Source organism: Poecilia mexicana, unplaced genomic scaffold (genome assembly GCF_051168715.1).
Source record: "Poecilia mexicana isolate PSO_F unplaced genomic scaffold, ASM5116871v1 scaffold_3, whole genome shotgun sequence".
NCBI lineage: Eukaryota > Metazoa > Chordata > Actinopteri > Cyprinodontiformes > Poeciliidae > Poecilia > Poecilia mexicana.
The window spans coordinates 1,613,988-1,636,638 of NW_028263372.1; the positions used below are offsets into that span (position 1 = coordinate 1,613,988).

The window sequence follows — 22,651 nt, forward strand, 5'->3', positions numbered from 1 at the left end:
AATGGTGGTAGGGGGCAATACACTTCTCCTGACTGACATATATTTGTACAACATTCTGATGATCCATTTAAACCTCTCTACAAGCTACATAACCTTACCTCAAGGATGCACATGAGCAAAATCCTACTAAGACAGTAGAATTGTTTTCACTGTAACTGACAGCTGGTGTGAACTTAGCAAGGCTGGTCTCTGAAATGAATCCCACAGGCAATTCAGCAAAATGATAGTTTAAGACTGGTCATACTTATTAAACCAATCTAGTGCAGATTTTTATTTAGTAATTTTGTATAAAGTTCTGGAATGATGTATCATGATGTTATCTTCACAAAAACCTAGCATTTTAATAGAGATGCACAGCAAATTCTGCAGAGTTAAATCAACACTATGCCGAGTCTATTTGGTCCTTATCAGAATTGGGATTTACAAGAAATTGAGTAATTTTAACACTTTAAATATTTATAACTTTTCAAACTATTGTTGAAATAACTCTGTAAAAGTTCAATTAATGCCAATTCTGAAAAGGACCAAATAGACTGGGCATAGTGTTGGTTTAACTCTGCAGAATTTGTTGTGTGTGTGATCTGTTAAGAGTCAGCGCATGTACTGAATGTGAAAGCAGACCTATACTAGTCCTTCAGTAAACTAACATGTTTCCTTGCTTTCGTGACACAACAAACAGCTGTTTTACTTGCATCCATCAAACACCCTATCTTCAGTGCCCTCTAACGAACTTGATTACTCATATTTCCCTTGACTACTGGCCTCTAGTCATACTATTAGTTATGCTGTGACACTCCCAGTAGTTTAGAAAGATCAATAGAGGAACAGTCAAAGTATCCCATCAGACCTGCCTGCAGTAAAACAGTATTTAAAAACAACTGAGCAGCATCCAGCTGGAATCAGGTCCGTGCTGACACAACAACATCAAATGAAATCATAGAAGAGCCAGCTTCTGCTCCATCACAAGCACCCCATAATAATAAACACCATTTCTAACCTCATCGGTTGGAAGGGAACAGATGAATAACATGGAAGGTGTTGGCCTCTCTCAGTATGCTGCAGGCGGAGGAATATTAACAGAAGAAGCAGGCCTCCTTAACAAAAGCCCAGCCAGATCCAGGGAGTCACCTCCCTCTGCTGCTGTCCAGCCCCCCCCCCGCCACTCCTGATTATGCTTCAGCATCAAACAGCTCAATAAAGCAGCATTCTGGTCAGGATTACAGACACACAGGCAAGAGTGCATTTCAGACATGGGGAGGGGAACGGAGCAAGTCAGAAGTACGTACCACATTGCTACTCTTCCTTTCCTTCATTCCATCTTCCTGCCTTCTTGTTCTGTTAAATGGTAGAGGAGTCACCAATCGGGGGGTGCCTCTGATGAACTGACAGTCCAACTGCAGAGAAAACAAGATCAGGTTAAGAGAAGAAGGGCTAATGCTAACCAGCCAGCAGCTTAGCATGGGATGGTGAGATGGGAGGGAGGATGATGATGCGGCACCTTTCGGTGTGGAAACAGAGACTGAGCGAGAAAAAGGCAGAAAGGTGGTGGGGAAAGGGGCTGGGGGGCTCTCTGTTACCTTAGAGATCGAAATGATGTGATGGAGGAGGTGGAGCTGAGCTCTTATTGGCTGGCAGGGTGTGGTGGTCCCTTTCCTGAGAGAGGAGGAGGAAGATGACAAAGCAAAGGCAGGGAAGTGACAAGCAGCTGCTGCCCGATTCCCTAACAGAGAAAGAGCGAAAAGGGCCAATGATGCCCCCAACTGGCTGCTCTTAGAAGTGCAAACACTTAAAAAAATTGTTCAATGCATCATAGCAGCTGTTCATAACCTTCCTGTTAAAGGGGAGTTTTTCCTCTCCACTGCACCTCTCTGATGACCTGAGAATCCTGGAAGATAAGGGATAGGCAGTAAATAAAATTGAACATATAATCCAAACTGAAGAGTTTCTCAAAACTCTTTATTTTGTACTTTGTCGCCGAGACGCTGAGACATAAGTACGTGTGTACACATGTCCCATGTGTGTAAATACACATGTCTGTACGATGTATATTTATACACATCATACAGGCATGTTTTTGTTTTGAAACAACAAAAATATTGTTTTCAAGCTTACAAAGGTATAAAAACAATAAATAAACAGACATTCAAGAATAGCATACATTTCTTCAAATTTCTTTACAATTTTTCAGCTGAAATTTATTAAAAGTAGTTTTATCTAAAGTGTTGCACTTTGCTCTACTTATATTCAAACATGCTATTTGGACATGTTTTTGTTTCAAAACACTAAAGCTTTTGTTTTTAAGCTTACAGAGGCTTGCAAACAGTAAACCTATCAAAAAGATATTCAAAAAAAGTATAGGTCTCTGCAAAACTCCCTCTGAAGTAAAGCTACATTTTCCAACTTTGCTCTACTTACATTCAAACGTGCCATACAAACATGGTTGTGTTAAGAGGATAAGGAAATAGCGCAGTTTTCTCTGATTAGTGCTATTCCTCCATGACTACATCCCAAAGTAAATGTATAGACATGAAAAATGAAAAATTATTAGAATCTAAATTAAGTAGGTATAAAAATTGATATATAGATGATTCTAAGAGCACAAAGAGATGTGTGGAAATCGGAATATTTATTCCAGAGTTTAACATACATTTCCAAACTATTTATACAGCTGAGACGGTGGCAGTCATAATAAGCTTACAGTGAGTAGAGGAGGTTCGACCAGACAGCGTGGTACAGGTTCCAAAGCAGTAATAGAAAGTATTCATGGAAAAGGAAATACAAGATTTTAGAGGTGTGCCGATCAATCGGCCACCGATCATAATCGGCCGATTTCCGTGAAAAAGTTTATGATCGGTGATCGCCGATCACTGTCTCTTGTTGCCGATCACCTGTATCTCATTTGCAGCCTGCGTGTGCAGTTCTCCTCTTTCCTTCACACTGCAAGCGCGCAGCAGTAAATCCTAAGCAATGTGGTGTGGAACTTGAACGCTCTGAGAGTGAACAGGGAAGTTTGCGTGTTGCGGTGGAAATTTACCTCAGGGGTGAAGCACGTCAAAATGCATCAACACGACGAATCTATAATGTGACGTTTAAAAAACAAGCACTTGACGGAGTTTGGCTACATCGAGGCTCAACGCAGGAAAACAGGACATACGGAGCAGCCAGTAAAGCAGCGCACAACTACCAACACTCATCCGGGTTAGCATCACGGTCAGAAAGCTAAACAAATAACTTGAAAAATAATTTAAGTCTTCGAGCTGGCGGTGGAAGATGCTGGTTCTGTTCTCGTTGTTGAATCGCCGCTACGCGCTACTGGTATTAATACTATTTCACAGACGTAGCGCCGTTTCTGCTCCACCTACAGTGAACTCTCACACCGAACCTCCGCTTAAAGCTGCAGCACGTAACTTAAAAAAAAAGAAAGATTTTAAATATGTATTAAAACTGTCGCTGTCCTAACACAAGACAGATAATCTCTGAAAAAATAATCGATCTCCTTCCTCCTCTTGTGTTCTGCAGAATTACTCCGCTCGGTCAGAAACAACCAATCAGAACCAGCGTTAAACAGCTAGCCAAGCTATCAGGAAGGATTGTTTATGTTGATAAAGTCTGCGTTTGACTTTGAATTAATATCCCAGATAGCACAGAATGATTGAAACAACATTGAATCAATGTCAGCCAGAAACATTGAATCAACGTTGAACGCTGACATTGAAACAACATTGAAAGTGGTCGGTGACTTGTATGTTGAATCAACGTTAGGGTTTCAACCATAACTGACATTATATCAATGTTGATTCAACCATCATCTGTATGTCAACTTGTATGCATACTTGTGTTGATAGTACATTGAATCAGTTATGAATCAATGTTGATTCTACATTATATCAATGTTGAGTCAACCATCATCTGAACGTGGATCTGCATCCGGATTTCGGTTGATTCTACATTGAATCAATGTTGATTCAACACTCATTTGACTGTGGATCTGCATGCATATTTGTGTTGATTCTACATTGAATAAGTTAGGAATCAATGGTGATTCAACCATCATCTGAACGTGGATCTGCATGCAGATTTGTGTTGATTCTACATTGAATCAATGTTGATTCAACACTCATTTGACTATGGATCTGCATGCATATCTGTGTTGATTCTACATTGAATCAATGTTGATTCAACACTCATTTGACTATGGATCTGCATGCATATCTGTGTTGATTCTACATTGAATCAATGTTGATTCAACACTCATTTGACTATGGATCTGCATGCATATCTGTGTTGATTCTACATTGAATCAGTTAGGAATCAACATTCATTCAACCTTCATCTGAAAGTGGATCTGCATGCAGATTTGTGTTAATTCTACATTGAATCAATGTTGATTCAACACTCATTTGACTGTGGATGTACATGCAGATTTGGGTTGTTTTTATATTGAATGAAAGCTAAGGATTTATGTACATTTTACGTCTGATAGGTCTACATCATAACATGCCACTAAAAGTTTCTTCACTGGTGTTAAACACTGTATTATTGGCAGATGATGCGTAAACTGTGTACAAAAGTTTAAAAATGACAACATGAGTTTGATTTAACATTTTATTTAAGAAAAGAGGGACAGATCTTTAAACATATTTGATTCCTTTTTGACTGTCAAAACAACAGTATGTTGTCCACAGAAGAACAGAGTCCATGAAGTTAAGCTTTGTACTGTATGAAGTAGGGAAACAGTACAAGTTGTGGTAACCCCAGTTTGACTCTGGTTGGCGTCACTTTGATTCCTTGTGATGTTTTCCTCTCGTTCTGGTGCATAATGAAGCCACTTCTTGACAATTTTGCTGCAGTCCTCAAGAGTCAGCTTTCGGTCAAACTGCAGAGCAACAGCTGAAAAAAATAAAAGTGAGGAAGGTGCCAGTTAGAAATATGATAAACATTTGAAAAGTTCTGAAACACAATGAAAGATTAAACACTGTACTGGTTACAGGTCTGAGAACAAATACAAACCATATAGTTCCCCATGTGCACTCACTGTTAAATTAATATCTTAATCTTTCATTAATATTTATCTTAATGTTTACATATACAACTGCATTTACCCATCAAGCTGCAGTATAGTGTAGGATTTATGATATTGATATTAAATCAATATTTAAAATAAAGGGCTGTTTATCAGAAAACCTAACAATAAAACTCAGGGAGGATCAGGTTTATTTAACACACCAGAGACAAATAAATCGAACAAAAGGTGATTTATAGTGTAGTTGGAAAAATTATAATTTATACAGAATAAACTTCCATCAAATAGCTGGTTCAATCTTCCATCAACTACAAATATTTCCAAATAAGTTGATTAAATTCCTTAAAAAGTGTCTATATGCTAATAAAGATCCCACACAAGTAACAATAGTCCAGTTCAATTTAACCAGTTACCAATCCAAGGATCAACAGACTGAATCAGTCATTAGCAGGTTTAGTTCAGTGTTTCACCTGCCTTACATGTTAAGTGTTTCCCTTCTGCCTCAGCTCAAGGAGGGGGAGGGAAGAAGGAATGAGAGGGGGTAAAGAGGAGAAGGTTGGGAGGAGCGGCTGGGTGGGGGAGGTTTGGGAGGGAGTAGGGGGAGATGAGGAGGTGATGAGGGCTGCAACAAACTACGGTGGCCGACAGGTGCAAATGCGCAGCAAAAGAGAAAACATGCAAACAAAAGAAAAGACACCCCCCCGAATCAAATGCAGCAAACAAAAAAGAAAACACCCCCGAATTAGAAAACACCCCCGAATCAAATGCAGCAAACAAAAAAGAAAACACCCCCGAATTAGAAAACACCCCCGAATTAAATGCAGCAAACAAAAAAGAAAACACCCCCGAATTAGAAAACACCCCCGAATTAGAAAACACCCCCGAATTAAATGCAGCAAACAAAAAAGAAAACACCCCCGAATTAGAAAACACCCCCGAATTAGAAAACACCCCCGAATTAAATGCAGCAAACAAAAAAGAAAACACCCCCGAATTAGAAAACACCCCCGAATTAAATGCAGCAAACAAAAAAGAAAACACCCCCGAATTAGAAAACACCCCCGAATTAGAAAACACCCCCGAAGCAGCAATGGCGACAAAATAATTTTTGCTGTATTACACTTAAAATTACACAAATTTATTTTTTACAATGTTTTTAGGCGAGAATGTAGATGTATAGATCTGAAATATCTGCTCGGTTCATTAATAAATCACCTACTTCCAATATTGCTCCGACGTTTTCGGAGATGTCTTCTCCCGCTGCATTAACAGCCAGCTTCACTCGCAAGCTGTCAGCTGGCCGGGCGCTCCATGTAGATATTAATAAAGTATTTAATTTATTCCTGAGCAAATGGGTTTGACTGATTAAAGTTAAGCCTTCAAACATAGTTTATTTAACTGTAATGTCTTACTACCTGAGATCTGGAGAGTATTTGAAAATGAATAATATCCCTTGTATACATTAAACATTTTAGAATCAGACAGATTTTCTTTTTACTATGGAACAACTTTTATTACAAAAGGTGAAGAATAATACAGAAATAAAGAGTAAAAACCAACTGAGTCCGTTTTTTTTACTTCGTTGCTCTGTGCTTCACGTTGTCACGGTTGCTAAGCAACATAACGCCGAGATGGAGGCTAGGCAGCTAGCCGGAGGCTACAGCTTCTCTCTTCTGGTCGTCCATATTCGTGGCCTTCGAAGGATCCGTCTTCTGTAGATCGGGCCGTTTCTCACATAGACATAATAAAAGGACAGACGCCTAATGGACCGCTCTCGTCTTATCAATACATACTTATATAAGTATACAAACATAAATAAATAATCATTAATACTGAATAATATACATTAGGCTATGCATGATTATGCACGCACACACACATATATATATATATATATATATATATATATATATATATATATATATATATATATATATATATATATATATATATATATATATATATATATATAATGTTTTCCAGCCTACGAGTTCTGGTTTAAGAGTGATTCAGCAGCTGAGATTGGGTCCAAAATCCGATACGAGATTCATCCGTGCTGTGCAGTGAATCTGTCTCTCCCTTCTTCCTCACGTCGTAGGAAACCTTCAAAACAAAAACGGGACATTTTCGAGTTATCTTACGTTGACTGAGTTAAATAATTAAATAATAGCCATTGTCATCTGTGTAAACTTTGCTGGTGAATGTTATGATTTTTATAATATTGTTTCATTTCTATAGTAGGCTCTTGTATCAGATAATCTAAATGTTGGAGAATGACTTAAACATTTTAAGATTTACGGAATCTCGGTTAGCTGTCAGAGCGGGGGCTGAACACCAAGCACTATAGCTAGCATTAGCTGGTATTTCGCCAGTGGACATAAATACAGTATAGTAATATTCTAATCACAAAAATACACAGTAATATGTCCATCTTACTTGCGAAAAGTCTGTCGAGCCCTCACGTCAGTAGTCCGTCGATCCGATCAACAATATTCCGCAGTGCTGAAGGCATCTTCTGCTGTTTTGGTTGAGCAAAGCAAAGTGTATTTGCGCCGGAGCAGCCAATCGTGGGGGGGAGGGTGTACTCTTTTATTATGTCTATGCTTCGAAGGATCAGTTTCTCAGGGCCCTTGAAAGGATGCAGAGCCTGAATTCGGACACAGCTATTTTTTGTTAGACTCCGCATAGTGGTCTGGAGCACTTCCGTTTTCAACACTTTTTGTTTGCTGCATTTCATTCGGGGGTGTTTTCTAATTCGGGGGTGTTTTCTTTTTTGTTTGCTGCATTTAATTCGGGGGTGTTTTCTAATTCGGGGGTGTTTTCTTTTTTGTTTGCTGCATTTAATTCGGGGGTGTTTTCTAATTCGGGGGTGTTTTCTAATTCGGGGGTGTTTTCTTTTTTGTTTGCTGCATTTAATTCGGGGGTGTTTTCTAATTCGGGGGTGTTTTCTAATTCGGGGGTGTTTTCTTTTTTGTTTGCTGCATTTAATTCGGGGGTGTTTTCTAATTCGGGGGTGTTTTCTAATTCGGGGGTGTTTTCTTTTTTGTTTGCTGCATTTGATTCGGGGGTGTGTCTTTTCTTTTGTTTGCATGTTTTCTCTTTTGGTGCGCATTTGCACCTGTCGGCCACCGTAACAAACTGCCCAGATTGCACACAACGGTAAATAAACGTTGAATTATAGTTAGAATGGTTGATTTTTGGTTGAGGTCAACAACTGACGGTTGATCAACCATCAAACAACCATCCACCTCCAGCCAAGTAACCAATGTTGAAACTGTGTCATTGAGTCAATGTTGTTTTGTGGTTGAAATCTAATGAATGAAATGCTAATGTCTGATCAACGACTGATCAATGTTGAATCAATAGCTGTGTCCGAATTCAGGGTCTGCATCCTTCGAAGGACTGGTCTACGTAGGACGGGTCCTTCGAAGGCCGGGAATAAACTAAGACCGGAAGAAAAATATCTGTGGATTCGGACAGGTCTAGCCTTCACCAACTGTCCCCGCCCCCACCTCAGCGTAACTCATGTTGCCAAGCAACCGTGACAGCGTGAAGCAGAGAGCGGAGAAGAAAAAAAACAAAACAACGGAGCCGAAGTTTGTTTTTCAGTCATGTATTACTGATTTCTATATTATTCTTCAACTTTTATAGTAAAGGATGTTCCATAGTAAGAAGGAAATCTCTTAGTTTTATTCCAAATTGTTCAAATGTGTACTGCAATTTTCTACAAGGAATACAAGTTATTCATTTACAAATATAATACTCTCCACATCGCAGATAGGACATTACGGTTAAATAAACATATTATATTTGAAGGCTTAACTTTAATTAATCAATCAAACCGATGTGCTCTGCTTTGAAATACTTTGTAAACCAAACATTTTCAACCAGACCTGTCTGAATAATATCGGTGTTTAACTCCCACTCATTGGGGAAAGCTAGCGGGAGTTTTTATAACAATGTGCCAGGAGTTAGGCGTTTTCTCTCGGTATACCGAACCTGGAGCGCCCGGCCAGCTGACAGCTGGAGGGGAGCTGGCTGTTAAAGCAGCGGTAGCAGACAGGTCCGAAAATGTCAGAGCAATATTGCAATTAGGTGATGTATTGATGAACCGAGCATATATTTGAGATTTACACACTTACATTCTCGCCTAAAAACGTTGAACCAAATCACGTTGTGTCATTTAAAGTGTTATATAGCTAAATAATTTGTCGCTATTCACCGCCATTATCGCTCTGCCTGAATGCCCAGTTGGAACCCGCAATGAATTATGGGATATCGTGGGCCGTGAAGGATACACCGGACCCATCCTTCAAATCTGGGGAAAAGAAGGACGCATTTGAAGGATGCATTTGAAGGAGTCTTTGAATTCGGACAGGCCTTGTCGCCACGCTATGACGTAATCGGCCTACAAATCCGTCCTTCGAAGGATGCAGACCCTGAATTCGGACACAGCTAATGTTGAATCAATGTCAGCTCTTTTGCCACACCCCTTCCCCTCCTCTCCTCCTCATCAGAGCTCTGGGTCAGAGCATTTTATTAGTGAGTGGGGGGTATTACATTCTAAATTAACCTCTGTAAAGGATAGTGGGTGAAGATTCATTTCTGTACATTTTCTTTCTTTTTCATAAAAAAGTCCTACTGACCATTTGTGTGTGATATATTGACATAAAAACATCTACAACTTACTACAAGGAGTAAGGAGTGGAGCGGTCCACCCCCACCATTTACATGAGTGGGATGTCCCAAACACACAGCCACTTCGCTGTTGGCTTGTTGGCAAAAGATGTTAATTCAATGTTGAATTGCCATCATGTGCAATCTGGGCAGGCGCAGAGCTATGGGGGGGGGGCTTAAATATCTGATTATAGACTGAGAAAGTCTACCGCCTGTTGAGAAAGGTCTATTTAATGTTAAAGTTACTTTCCCTCAATGGAATATATACTAGTCAGTCCCAGTGACCGTTTCACTCACGGTTTAGCCGATGTGTTTCCTGGGTAAAGATCAACCAAAAAACGCAGACCAACCTCCCCGCCCCTCGCTCAACAGTTTCTGGTAGCGCAGGCGATAAACGTCAGGGGCCTGGTGATTCGTTAGGGGTCCGGTAATTAGCCCCGCCCCCCGGCCCAACGCTGACTTGTTCCGCTAGTGAATCTGGGTACAGAACGGAATCACAACTCAGTGTTGTCAACACATAGTGCTTAAGTTAAAATGTGATTAACCCTCACCTAAAAGGGGTTGTGCTGTGGTGGCGCAGGGGTTAAGCACAAACCACAATCAAGGACTCAGTCCTCAACACAGCTGTCACAGGTTCAATTCCTGACCTTGGCAACCTTTGCTGCATTACCCCCCTTCTCTCATTACCCACTTTCCTGTCAATTAACTATCAAATAAAGGCCACTAGCCAAAACAATCTTTTAAAAAATAAAATGTTAAAAATTAAAAACCCTCACTTAAAATTAAAGTTGTTTCACCCGATTGAGGGGTAGATGGGCCCAGGTGGGGGGAAAGAGGTGTGTGTGTGTTTTTGGCGGGTGGAGGGAAGGGGGTTGGGCGTTTGAATGGCAGGCGGTGGTGAGGGGTGCAAAAAACACCTGAACACTTTGATTACTAGTTTTTCCCCAAACCTTATCCTCAAGGCAAACTGACCTGCATGCTTCAGCAAAACCTTGTTAATCAAATGTTAATTAAAATCATGTGTGCTGAATTAGGGAAATGGCTAAAACTTGCAGGGCAGTGTGCCTGGTGCCGGTGCTGAAAAACACTGGATTCGATGTGGCATTTCAATCAATGAATGTTAATTGGCTAGCATTGAATGGTTGTTTGATGGTTGATCCAGCTTCTGTCGTTGACCTGAACCATACATGCAGCCTTTGTGATCATTATTCAACATTAAATTAACATCGTGTGCTATCTGGGTAGTTCTTCCCCAAACCTTGACGTCAATCAAACTGACCTGCGTTTTTTCAGTTCAGCAAAACCCCGTTAATCAGACATCAATTAATATCATGTGTGTTGAATTAGGGAAATGCCTAAAACTTGTAGGGCCTGGAGGACCAGTGCTGAAACACACTGGATTCGACGTTGGCATTTCATTTATTTGATGTCAACCACAAAACAACATTGATTCAATGACACAGTTTCAACATTAGTTAATTGGCTAGAATTGAATGGTTGTTTTATAGTTGATCCACCATCAGTTGTCGACCTCAACCAAACATGCAACCTTTGTTGCATGTTTGGTTGCAATGTTAATTCAACATTGAATTAACATATTTTCCAACAAGCCAACAGCGAAGCAGCTGTGTGTTTGGGACATCCCACTCATGTAAACGGTGGGGGTGGACCCCTCCACTCCTTGTAGTAAGTTGTAGATGTTTTTGTGTCAATATATCACACACACAGTCAGTGAGAATTGTTATGAACAAGTAAGAAAATGTACAGAAAGGAATCACCACCGACTATCCTCTGCAGTGGTTAATTTAAATGTGATAACCCCCGCTCAGTAATAAAATGCTCTGACCCAGAGCGCTGATGAGGAGGAGAGGAGGGGAAGGGGTGCGGCAATACATCTGACATTGATTCAATATTGATCAGATGTTGATCAGACATCAGCATTTCAGTCATTAGATTTCAACCACAAAACAACATTGATTCAATGACACAGTTTCAACACTGGTTACTTGGCTAGAGGTGGATGGTTGTTTGATGGTTGATCCACCGTCATTTGTCGTCTTCAACCAAAAATCAACCATTAATCAGACTTCGGCATTTCAGTGATCAGATTTCAACCACAAAACAACGTTGATTCAATGTCACAGTTTCAACGGTTTGATTGGATGATTGTTTGATGGTTGATCCACCGTCATTTGTCGACTTCAACCAAAAATCAACGATTCTAACTATTTTTCAACGTTGATTTAACATCATGTGCTATCTGGGATATTTCCTTTTTTAATTGACATTATTTTATATAGGCATTTTTATTTGAGTCATGTATAATTTATGGTACTGAGAGCCTTAAATATTATTTTACTGATTGCCGGTTTTTCAGTTGTGCTTTTGACTGAATAGCTGTTGTATTGTGCCTGTACGTATTTTGCATGTTTTATGCCTAAATTAGGTGAATTTATTTCCATATCTTTTTTTTTTTAATTTTGTCAGATCACATTGTAGCATGTATACCTAAAGCAAAAAATGAACAGTCAATCCAGGTGATCGCAGAGATCGGCCTCATTGGAGGAGTGTTAGTTAAGTATATTAGTGATAGAAGCAGAAGGGAAGAAATGATAATGATAGATTAAGGGAAGAACATACCAGTTTAAAGGACATTTTATGCCTAATTTACAAGGGAAAAATTATAAATGTGAAGAATGTGGATATAGAAAAAAATGTAGAACATGAATTGTAAAATATATGAATCTGAAAGGAAGACACTGAGAAAAATAGTAAGAACAATAAGACAGATATGGAGTCTTAAAAGAATATTGGGAACTGAATGAAACAGAGGATATGTAGATTAAAGAAAGCATTATTTATTTGTCTTCATAATACGAAATTAAAAAATAGAATTAAATGAATGTGAGGTAGTGTTGTACAGTAGGTGGCGATATGCAGCTTGAGGTTGTTTACGATGCACCATAATAGAAAAGAAGACGAAGAAGATGGTAATCAAACAAATAAAGAAATAGGGATAGTTGTGTTCTTTGACATAGAAAAGGCGTATGATATGTTATGGAAACAGGGATTATTGATTAAATTAGGAAATACTTGGCATACGAGGTAAGATTTACAACTGGGTTTTAGATTTTTTGTTTGGTAAAGAAATATTAGTTAGAGTTGGGGCTACTTTCTCTACTAGGTATATTGTTGAGAAAGGTACCGCACAAGGCAGTGTGTGTGTGTAGCCTAATTCTTTTTAATATTATGATAAATGACATTTTTGATGAGATAAGATGGTAGCATAGGGAAATCTTTATTTGCAGATAATGAGGCTTGTGGGTGCGGGGACATAATCTTATATATTTGCAGAAAAAGATGCAGGATGCCTTTTTGAAAGTGGAAGGTTGGGCAAAGAAATGGGGATTTAGAATGTCAATTTCAAAGATCCAAGTTATCTGTTTTTTATAGAAGGCATAAGAAAGTTAATTTGAATCTTAATAATCAGAAGCTTGAGCAAGTGAATAAAGTGAGATTTTAAGGTGTCATCCTTGATGAAAAATTAACTTGGAAACAGCATATAGAATCAGTTCAAAATAAATGTAAAAAAGTGAATGATTTGTTGAGATGTCTCTCTGGACAGGAATGGAGAACTTCAAGAAGTGCACTGTTGGGAGTTTATCAGGCTCTCACGAGATCTTCTTTGGATTATGGGTGTATAGCATATATACAGTCATTTGAGAAAACTCAAATGACTGTCATTTAAGAAAATGACAGTCATTTGAGAAAACTTGATAGTGAACAAACACAAGGATTAAGAATATGTTGTAGAGCTTTCAGATCATCTCCTTTAGCTGCTTTACAAGTTGAAACTGGTGAGCTTCCTTTAAGATTAAGAAGATTGAAGCTAATGTGTATTGGGACATAATTATGATCATCCAACTAAGGCTGTGCTGCAGGAACATCATAAATCTAATTGTAATAGTTTTGGATGGATTGGGGACATAAAAGCTCAAAATTTCGGTTTGACCAGTATAGTTTTAAGGTTTCACAATCCCCAATTCCATCATGGTTATTTATCTCACCAGAAGTTGATCTAAAACTGGGGGAATTTCTTCAAAAGGGAAAAACTCCAGAATGGGTTATAGTTAATAATTATTTTTGAAAGATTTAAAAATAGCATTATTATATATACAGATGGATCTAAAGATCCAAATAGTAGCAGAACAGGAACTGCTGTGAATATCCCACACCATAAAGTCATGATTAAAAGAAGAACAACAGATCATCTAGCAGTTTTTACAGTTGAATCATCTGCCATTATGTTAGCTTTAGAATAGTCTCTTGATAATAATATTAGAGAAGAAAGTAAATGTATAATTGCATCATATAGTCAAGCTGCATTATTAAGTATAAAATCTGGCAAATCTTGTAGATTAGATTTATTATTAAGTAAGTATATATCAATTATTCGTTCAGGTAGCTACTTAATAAGAAATGCTATGTTCGTGCTTCAGATTCCTGCTCATGTAGGTACAAAAGGAGATGAAGAAGTAAATAGAGCCTGTTTCAGCTAAACGGGCTCTGAAATCATATATTGTTAACTTAAGTATTCCTTTAAGCAAAAGTGAGGGGAAATATATTATTCAAAATAAAATCCTTAAGCTTTGGCAGGAACAATGGGATAATCATGATAATGGTAGACATTTATACATAATTCAAAAGAATGGGGGGGTAATAATTGTATGAATGGAAAGCGGGAAGAAGAGATAGTCATTTCTCAACTTAGAATTGGTCATACTAGATTTAATAGTTCTCTTTTCAGAATAGGAAAACATTCTGAAAAAAGAATGTTTTCCATCTGATTATTATAATCAGATGGAAACAGTGGAGTATGTCTTATTAAAATGTAATAAATATTCAGAGGAACGTCAGCATTTAAGGTTGATACTAAATAGAGAGAATATTGTCTATAATAAATCTTTTAGGAAATAAATCAAATTGTTAGAAATCAATTAATTAAATTTTTTAAAAATACTGGGTTATTCAATCATATTTAAAGTATGTATGTATGTGCATACACATACATACATATATATAAATAAATGTTTATGGATGTGAATTTGCAATTTGAGGTGTATTATTAAATTCCCTCTGAGATCATTGATGGCCACACTCCAGTCTGGTAGGTGGCGGTAAATGCACCTTAAGTTGGTTTCCATACGCCAATAAAACTCAAAAGAAGAAGAAGAAGAAGAAGAAGAAGAAGAAGAAGAAGACCAAGACCCGGTAGCTACAATAATTGCAATACATAATAGAAAAGAAGAAGAAGAATATTTGCAACCGGAGATTCTCATCGGAAAGGTTTCTGATCGGTTCTACTTGTGAGAATCGAAGAGTCCATGGTTGAGTCTAGCTGGGTGTCACTGGTCCTGTCGGCCATCACTTCTCAATAGATTTTTATGAAACGTGACGGACTAACTTTTTGCTCGTTAATATCGGCTCTTGCTGCTCTTGGTTGTTGAATCCAGGGTGAGATGGAGTCCTACCGGAAACCTGTGAAATCAGACTGTGAGGCGTTACTCAGCCGCTTCCGACAAACACAGTCTGTCAGATTTGAGGTTTTCTCCAACATTTGGAAGGAGATGAGGTTCGTTCAGATCTTCAGGTACAGAAAACACTTTAATGTTAATGTTAAGACCGTTTACATCGAAGTGGCTGTCCCCAAACCTTAACAAGCATTTAGTGGACTTAAAACTTTTTAGAAGCTAAGTTTTGGAAAAACCTCTAGTGGCGACTGTCACCTTATGTTATTAATGTAGTTAAGTTGATAAAAAAAAATTAATGTTCTGACAGGAGGTTGCCTTCCAAGCTTTCTGCCCCTTTTTTTTAGCTTTCAGGGTCAGTGTTTGTTGTTTTTTGTCCCAATGACAGACAGAGCCACAACAAGCGAGCCTTCTGCCGTATGGTCCTGGACGTAGCTTACTGCTACTTCATGCCCCCGTTCAGCTTCCAGATCCGTGTGGGTGGTCTCTACCTGCTGTACAGCTTCTACCACTGCCAGAACACCTCACCTCCAGAACAGGTCGGAACTACAGTACACATCCCCTCTGTTTAAACCGCAGTCTACTCCTTTTTTCATCATATTGCCCTGTTGGTTCGTCTCTGGCTGCAGATCCGTGTGGCCCTGAAGGACTGGGAGGATGTGAGAAACTTTGAGAAGGAATCATTGGATGCTCAACACCTCGACGTTGCCTACATCTTACAACAGCTTTTGACTTGCAAAGCTTTCCTCTTCACTGCAATGCCCACTCTGGTGAGCAGTCTGACACAAACCCCTCTTGATGAGGTAAAAGGTTTCTTTTACGCCGACTCTCCTCTTTGTCTCCATTCAGCTTCATTACAACAGAAAGAGGACTGAGGAGAAGCCAGAGCTTTGTGATGAGTTCATGGAACGACCATGTCGCCCCCAGGAACTGATAAATACTCAGCTGACTGAGGTGAGTTCAGAGTAACCAATCACCATCCAATAAGTTAAGGACCTGCTCACCCCCACCTGGCTTGGTTGGTCAGTGGAATCATGATGGGATTCAAAACAGGGTTGTTCTACCCCTCAGTCTGGTTTTTGGGCTTTTCCCTTTTGACAAAAATGGCATCCTTCATCCTTATTCTTCTTGCTTAAGCAGCGCAGTTCCCAGCCAGGATTCTGGACAGGTGTTGAAACATCTTGAAGAAACTCTGAGCTAACACCTAGTTGCCTTGGAAATAGGCCTGCTGTGCTCTGCCTCCAAAGATCAACTTTGCTTAAATGGTTTTGATTTGACTCTTGCAGGAAATGTCAAATATCCATGAGCTGTACAAAAATATGAAGGCATCCATCAGCTCCCAGATGTCCACAGCAGATGCTGCGTCTGTCAGCCTGATCCGTGATGGAATTGTGTCGGAGCTCTGCAGTGCTGTGATGGAATTCTACAACTGGCAGCAGAACAAGGTGAGCTTTACACATTTAGTCACTTCTAACCCCTATTAGCACTTATTGTACCCAAAACTTATTGAAATCATTAAACATCTCATTGACTAATATGTTAGTAAAGCTTTAGGATAAAGCCAGTGTACTGTTTGATAGAAAATGGCTTTCTTTGTTTAACTTTGACTGTTTCACATTTCAGCATACACTGTAATTAATTTCTTTTTGTATGATTATGTATCTGATACATTCAGTCTTCTGTTGTATTATATCTGCAACCTGAAGCTCCTTTCATAGTACCTCTTAATTTTGTGAAGGATAAAGAACCAACTAATGTATTTAAATATAGACATAATACTAATGGCAGTTATAGCAAGTTTTTAAGTTATTTGTTCATTCAATATTGTTCATTGCGTTTCCACACCAGGATGAGATTAAGAATACATGATTTTTTTATCTTCCACAAATATCAACATCCCATTGATAGAGCTCTTTCTTTATTTTAAAACCTACAAATAAAATTAAAATGGTAGTTCTTTTTTTTTTTTTTTTTTTTTTAAATGATGGGCATGACTGACAGCACTAAGACCTTCCTCCTGACTCTGATTGGTTGTTTGTAGTTAACACTGGGAGGAGGCAGAGGAGTCCCAGAATGAAAGTGAATGTCTCCTAACATTGATCTTTAGTTGTCCAACATAACTTCACCCTCCATTGATAGATGCTTTAAAGAGAACTGCCAACATTTCTCCTTTTGTCTTGAAAGGATACAGTCGATGAAGCCCAGCCCAGCCAGGAAAGGATTTCATCTCAGCAGGAGGTATGTTTTTAAAATGGGTTATTGTTCATTCTTCTAAAGTTTGAAGAATGAGTTTAATATTCATGTTAGATGCTGTTAAAGGAGCCCTGAGGAGGAGACGACAAGTTTTTGTTCTTTACTAAAATTAACAGCTAATTAGTAGAGTTGCACCAATAAATCAGCTCCAGTTTCCTTAATTTTGGGAGATCGGTGATTAGCCAATTCTTAGATGTGAAGCTGATCTTATCCCCTGGTCTTATCTGTGTCAGCAAAGGTCTAAAAATCAGCCACTGCCCTCTTCTGCTCTGCAGTGAGAGGTTTGACTGACTGACCGGCCCACCAGGTCATGTCTGCATGTTTGCAGTTAACAGCAGTCACCCTGCCAACTCAGCAACTTCCTATATTTAGCAACATCGTAGACAAAACATTGGAATTGGTCAAATATCAGAATGACCAGGTCAGGCTTTTTAACCATCAATAACTGGTTGTTTTGTGTCCTCAGTGTTCCAACAGAGCCAAACTCCTGGCATCGATCAAATCTAAGGCTTATGAAGAAGCATCAGAGGTGTGTACTGTTCAGTATCCTTACACTGACTAATGCTTCAATAAATGATTTTTTTAATGTATAAAGTTTTTCTAGCCTTTGCTGAAACTTAACAGCAACTAAATTTTTTATTGATGATTTCATCTATAATGTTTGTAATGTCTTTTTCTGTCACAGTTTATGATATAAAATGCAACATATTTACTGAGTCAATAGTTTTTAGTATCTATTCATCTTCTGTAGCCTTTTTTAGTTAGAAGTATTTAAAGACAAGAAGAATGATCAGAAAATGTGATGCTATTTTCAGGCTGTAAAGTCACGGCGCCATCGTCAGGTGGAGATCGATTTACCTGCTGGGGAAGACAAATCCTTCCTGAAGCTACATCATTCCAGAGTGCCAAAGCCATCTCTCAAAAACAGAACTAAAGAGCAGATCCGTATGTCAGGTAAATCTGTCGACTTTCAAAATAAAATGAAGGTTAAATATTAAACAGAACTCTTTGTCCAAGTTGAGCAGAATAACTTTTAATCCAAAGCTTCTATCAACAACCACCATGAGCTCCTTTATCTTTATTAACTTTAGTATTTTTTGCATGAATGTTATAAATTATGTCTTGGTAAAAGTTGAAGAGGTGAAACATGTTTCACTAATGCACATTGTCGTCCAGGACATTCAGGGTCACATAGCCTAAAAACACTACGATGGTCCAGATCTGACCTCTGTACCCATCATAGCTGCTTACATATCTAGTGAAGGTCTTTTATCTCACATTGGACTGAACTAATCCTCTCTGGCTGCGTTTCCCAGGCAACATGGGGAGAGAAGCTGCAAGGATCACCCTGATAAACCATCTGGTTACCCTGGAGCCCGCTTTACAAGGTCAACACCATCATGTGTTTTAAATCTGCTGTCGGCTCTATCCATCTTAGTTCTGCCCTCTTACTTTCCTTTTTTGTCATTTCAGAAAAAATCAAAAATGAAAGAAGATTCAAGTCTTTGAATGAACATCTGGAGTCGCAAACAATCTCAACATCTCACTGATGTTTTTATCTGGTTTTAAAAGTTTGACTGTTCAAAATGAGAACATTTCTTCCATGTTAACTGGCTTGGAGGCCTGCAGCAGTGGTTCAAGGTTGGGCCTAAGGCACCATGTTGTCGGTGTGGCCCCCGTTCAAGGCCGAACTCAGATGACCCTGCAGATCTGCTCTGCTGAGTTCCAACTCAGGAACAGTCCCATATGGACTGGAGTACCAGACACACATCAGGTTCAGAATGTAGGATTGGCTGCTTAGGATACATGAGCTTTGATTGGATGAAGAATTTGAAAGAACCAATCAGTACGTTTCCCTATGGGGATGGAGTCTCTCCTTTTCTTCATAGCTGACCGTTGAACACACCTCTGCTGCTGCTGCTTTGAAAAAACAAGCTTTTTGACTTTTCTAAGGATAGTCAGCTTAACGTGGTTGTAGTGTTTCTGTCCCTGGACTCTAATGAAAAGATAAAGAGAACCGGGAAGCTGCTGTGTCACAAATACTGAGAATTTATCAGCCACCCACACATTTATCTGTACACCTCAAAAAATTAGAGCTCACCTCACTGAGTGTCGGTGACAAAGTAGAAGAGTGTTTTTGTCCAGCTTTTGTCAACTTTGACCTTTGTGCTTTTGGACTTTGCGATGAGTTCACACAAGCCGAGCAAGTGCTATGGTGTAGCTTGGTGCGCGCATTGTCAGTGAATCCAGTTTATTTGTATTAATTTCAGTAACAAGGCAATTCAAAGTGCTTTACACAACAACAGCATACAGGTAACTGAGAAGCCAGTGACAAACATTACATTTTGATGAGTGCCATCATCAAAATCATGAATACACAAATATGTTGATCATCCATCCATCTTCTTCCACTTATCTGGGGTCGGGTTGCGGGGGCAGCAGCTTCAGAGCCTCAACTGGCTCCTCTCGACGTGAAGGAGCAGCGGCTCTACTGAGTCCCTCCTGGATGACCGAGTATCTCTAAGGGAGAGCCCAGCCACTCTGCAGAGAAAACTTATTTCGGCCGCTTGCATCCGTGATCTCGTTCTTTCGGTCATGACCCAAAGCTCATGACCATAGATGAAGGTGGGAACGTAGCTCGACCGGTAGATCAAGAGCTTCGCTTTTTGACTTGGCTCCCTCTTCACCACGACGGACCGGTACAGCGCCCGCTTCACGGCATACGCTGCGCCAATCCACCTGTCTATCTCCCGCTCCCTTCTTTCCTCATTCATTAACAAGATCCCAAGATACTTAAACTCCTCCACTTGGGGCACGGCGTCTGCCCCGACCCGGAGAAGGCACTCTACCCTTTTCCGGCTCAAGACCAGATTTGGAGCCACTGATCCTCATCCTGGCTGCTTCACACTCAGCTGCAAACTGCTCCAGCGAGAGCTGCAGATCACGACCTGATGAAGCCAATAGGACCACATCATCCGCAAAAAGCAGAGATGCGATCCTCAGGCCACCAAAATGGATCCCCTCAACACCTTGGCTGCGCCTAGAAATTCTGTCCATGAAAGTAATGAACAGAATCGATGACAAAAGGCAGCCTTGGCGGAGTCCAACTCTCACTGGAAACGAGCCTGACTTACTGCCGGCAATGCGGACCAGACACCGGTCATACTGGGACCTGACAGCCCTATCAAAGGACCTGGTACCCCATACTCCCAGTGGTACACGGTCGAACGCCTTCTCCAAGTCCACAAAACACATGTAGACTGGTTGGGCGAACTCCCATGCACCCTCCAGGACCCTGCTGAGGGTGTAGAGCTGGTCCAGTGTTCCACGACCAGGACGAAACCACACTGCTCCTCCTGAATCCGAGGTTCAACTATCCAACGGACCCTCCTTTCCAGGACCCTGAATAGACCTTAACAGGGAGGCTTAAGAGTGTGACCCCCTGTAATTGGAGCACACTCTGCAGTCCCCCTTTTTGAACAGGGGAACCACCACCCCAGTCTGCCAAATCAGAGGAACTGCCCCCGATGTCCATGCGATATTGCAGTCACATCAGCCAACACAACCCTGCAACATCCAGAGCCTTAAGGAACTCTGGGCGGATCTCATCCACCCCCGGGGCCCTGCCACCGAGGAGCTTCTTCACCACCTCAGCGACCTCATTCCCAGAGACTGGAGAGCCCGACCCAGAGTCCCCAGGCTCAGCTTCCTCAACGGAAGGCATGTTGGTGAGATTGAGGAGGTCTTCGAAATATTCTGCCCACCGGCCCACAACGTTCTGAGTCGAGGTCAGCAGCACACCATCCCCACTATAAACAGTGTTGGTGCTGCACTGCTTCCCCCTCCTGAGACGCCGGATCGTGGACCAGAATCGCCTCGAAGCTGTGCGGAAGTCGTTCTCCACGGCCTCTCCAAACTCCTCCCACGCCCGAGTTTTTGTCTCGGCAACCACCCGAGCCGCATGCCGCTTCGCCTGCCGGTACCCATCAGCTGCTTCTGGAGTCCCAGAGGCCAAAAAGGCCCGATAGGACTCCTTATGTTGGTCAATGTTTCATTATGGTTCAAATGCAACTCTAACCAGGTAGATTTATAGTCTAGATTTAAAGAAACTCAGTGTTTCAGCTGTTTTGCAGTTTTCTGGAAGATTGTTCCAGATTTGTGGTGCATAGAAGCTGAATGCTGCTTCTCCATGTTTGGTTCTGGTTCTGATGCAGAGCAGAACCAGAAGACCCAAAAGGCCTGGAAGGTTGATACAACAGCAGATCTTTAATGTATTGTCGTGCATCAAGTGATTTATTTAAAGTCTATTTTCTAAGCTCCAGGGAGTCAGTGGAGCACGGCTCCTTTAAGTTCTGCTCAGAGCTCCAGGTTGATCAGTCTGGATTAATCTAAACGATAAACGATCATCATTTCCCAGCAGATCAATATGATCTCTGATCAATCGCTCCCTCTGAATCGTTCCATTGGCAATGTTCTCCATCAGAGCCAAAGCGCTCCTCAATTATGTGGCAAAGCTTCGTGCAGCTACTTATACATGTGTGATTGCATACACACCTTGATCACCTTAAAAATAATCAAGCCTGACCCATTTGGAGTTGATATCCTGATCCAACCCCGCTTTTTCTTTTTCAGTTGGAATGAAATTACCCTGCAGATTCATGCGCTTCGGCAAACAGACCAATGCATTTCTTCTGTTAACTATTCTTAGAACTTCTATTTTTCTATTGTATTAAATAGTTTTTTTATGGAGCAAAATAATTTTTTACATGTCTGTTAAGGTTTATTACATTGTTTTTAGACAGAATAATTAAAAAAATAGTAGTGTATTCTACACTACTATTGTGGTGGGAACAGCACCATTTCTGCTGTTCCCACCACTAGATGGCACTAAAGCAAAGGAAAAACAATTAACCCTGAATCTAACTGAAGATCGCTAGAGCACCAACTTCAACAGGAAAAGAATCAGATTATGGTTTACAGCAAGTATCTTAGCTGTAAACCATAATCAAAATCAGAAATAAATCTTGGAAATATATTGCTGTGTGACGAGTCAACAGGGTTTTCCTTTATGAACTGAATTTATGGCATTAATTGAAATTACAGTAACAGATGAGGATGTTTCCTTAGTATAAGAACAACATACCCCACCCACAAAAAAAAAAAAAAAAAC

At 40.1% G+C, this 22,651-nt stretch overlaps 1 protein-coding gene across 2 annotated transcripts; it reads left to right on the top strand.

Moving 5' to 3' along the window:
- The first annotated feature begins 14,849 nt into the window (after positions 1-14,849).
- On the top strand, positions 14,850-22,516 carry LOC106927974 (snRNA-activating protein complex subunit 1-like). 2 transcript variants are annotated; one of them, XM_088004032.1, is made up of 10 exons: positions 14,850-15,332; positions 15,617-15,767; positions 15,858-15,998; positions 16,078-16,182; positions 16,515-16,673; positions 17,413-17,466; positions 17,948-18,010; positions 18,297-18,435; positions 18,798-18,869; positions 18,955-22,516. In XM_088004032.1, exons 1-10 carry the CDS (start codon positions 15,220-15,222, stop codon positions 19,029-19,031), a joined length of 1,074 nt encoding a protein of 357 aa, XP_087860158.1. In that variant the 5' UTR covers positions 14,850-15,219; the 3' UTR covers positions 19,032-22,516. The 2 variants fall into 2 exon arrangements, with proteins under 2 accessions (XP_087860158.1, XP_014859405.1); XM_015003919.2 differs by having other exon boundaries at positions 14,854-15,350.
- Positions 22,517-22,651: the final 135 nt, after the last annotated feature.

Excerpts from the sequence above, each read along its gene's own strand:
- LOC106927974 (XM_015003919.2), top strand. The coding sequence starts at position 15,220 with ATGGAGTCCTACCGGAAACCTGTGAAATCAGACTGTGAGGCGTTACTC. Across the intron at positions 15,351-15,616 it reads AGGTTCGTTCAGATCTTCAG|ACAGAGCCACAACAAGCGAG; the intron begins GTACAGAAAACA and ends TCCCAATGACAG. Across the intron at positions 16,674-17,412 it reads ACAACTGGCAGCAGAACAAG|GATACAGTCGATGAAGCCCA; the intron begins GTGAGCTTTACA and ends TTGTCTTGAAAG.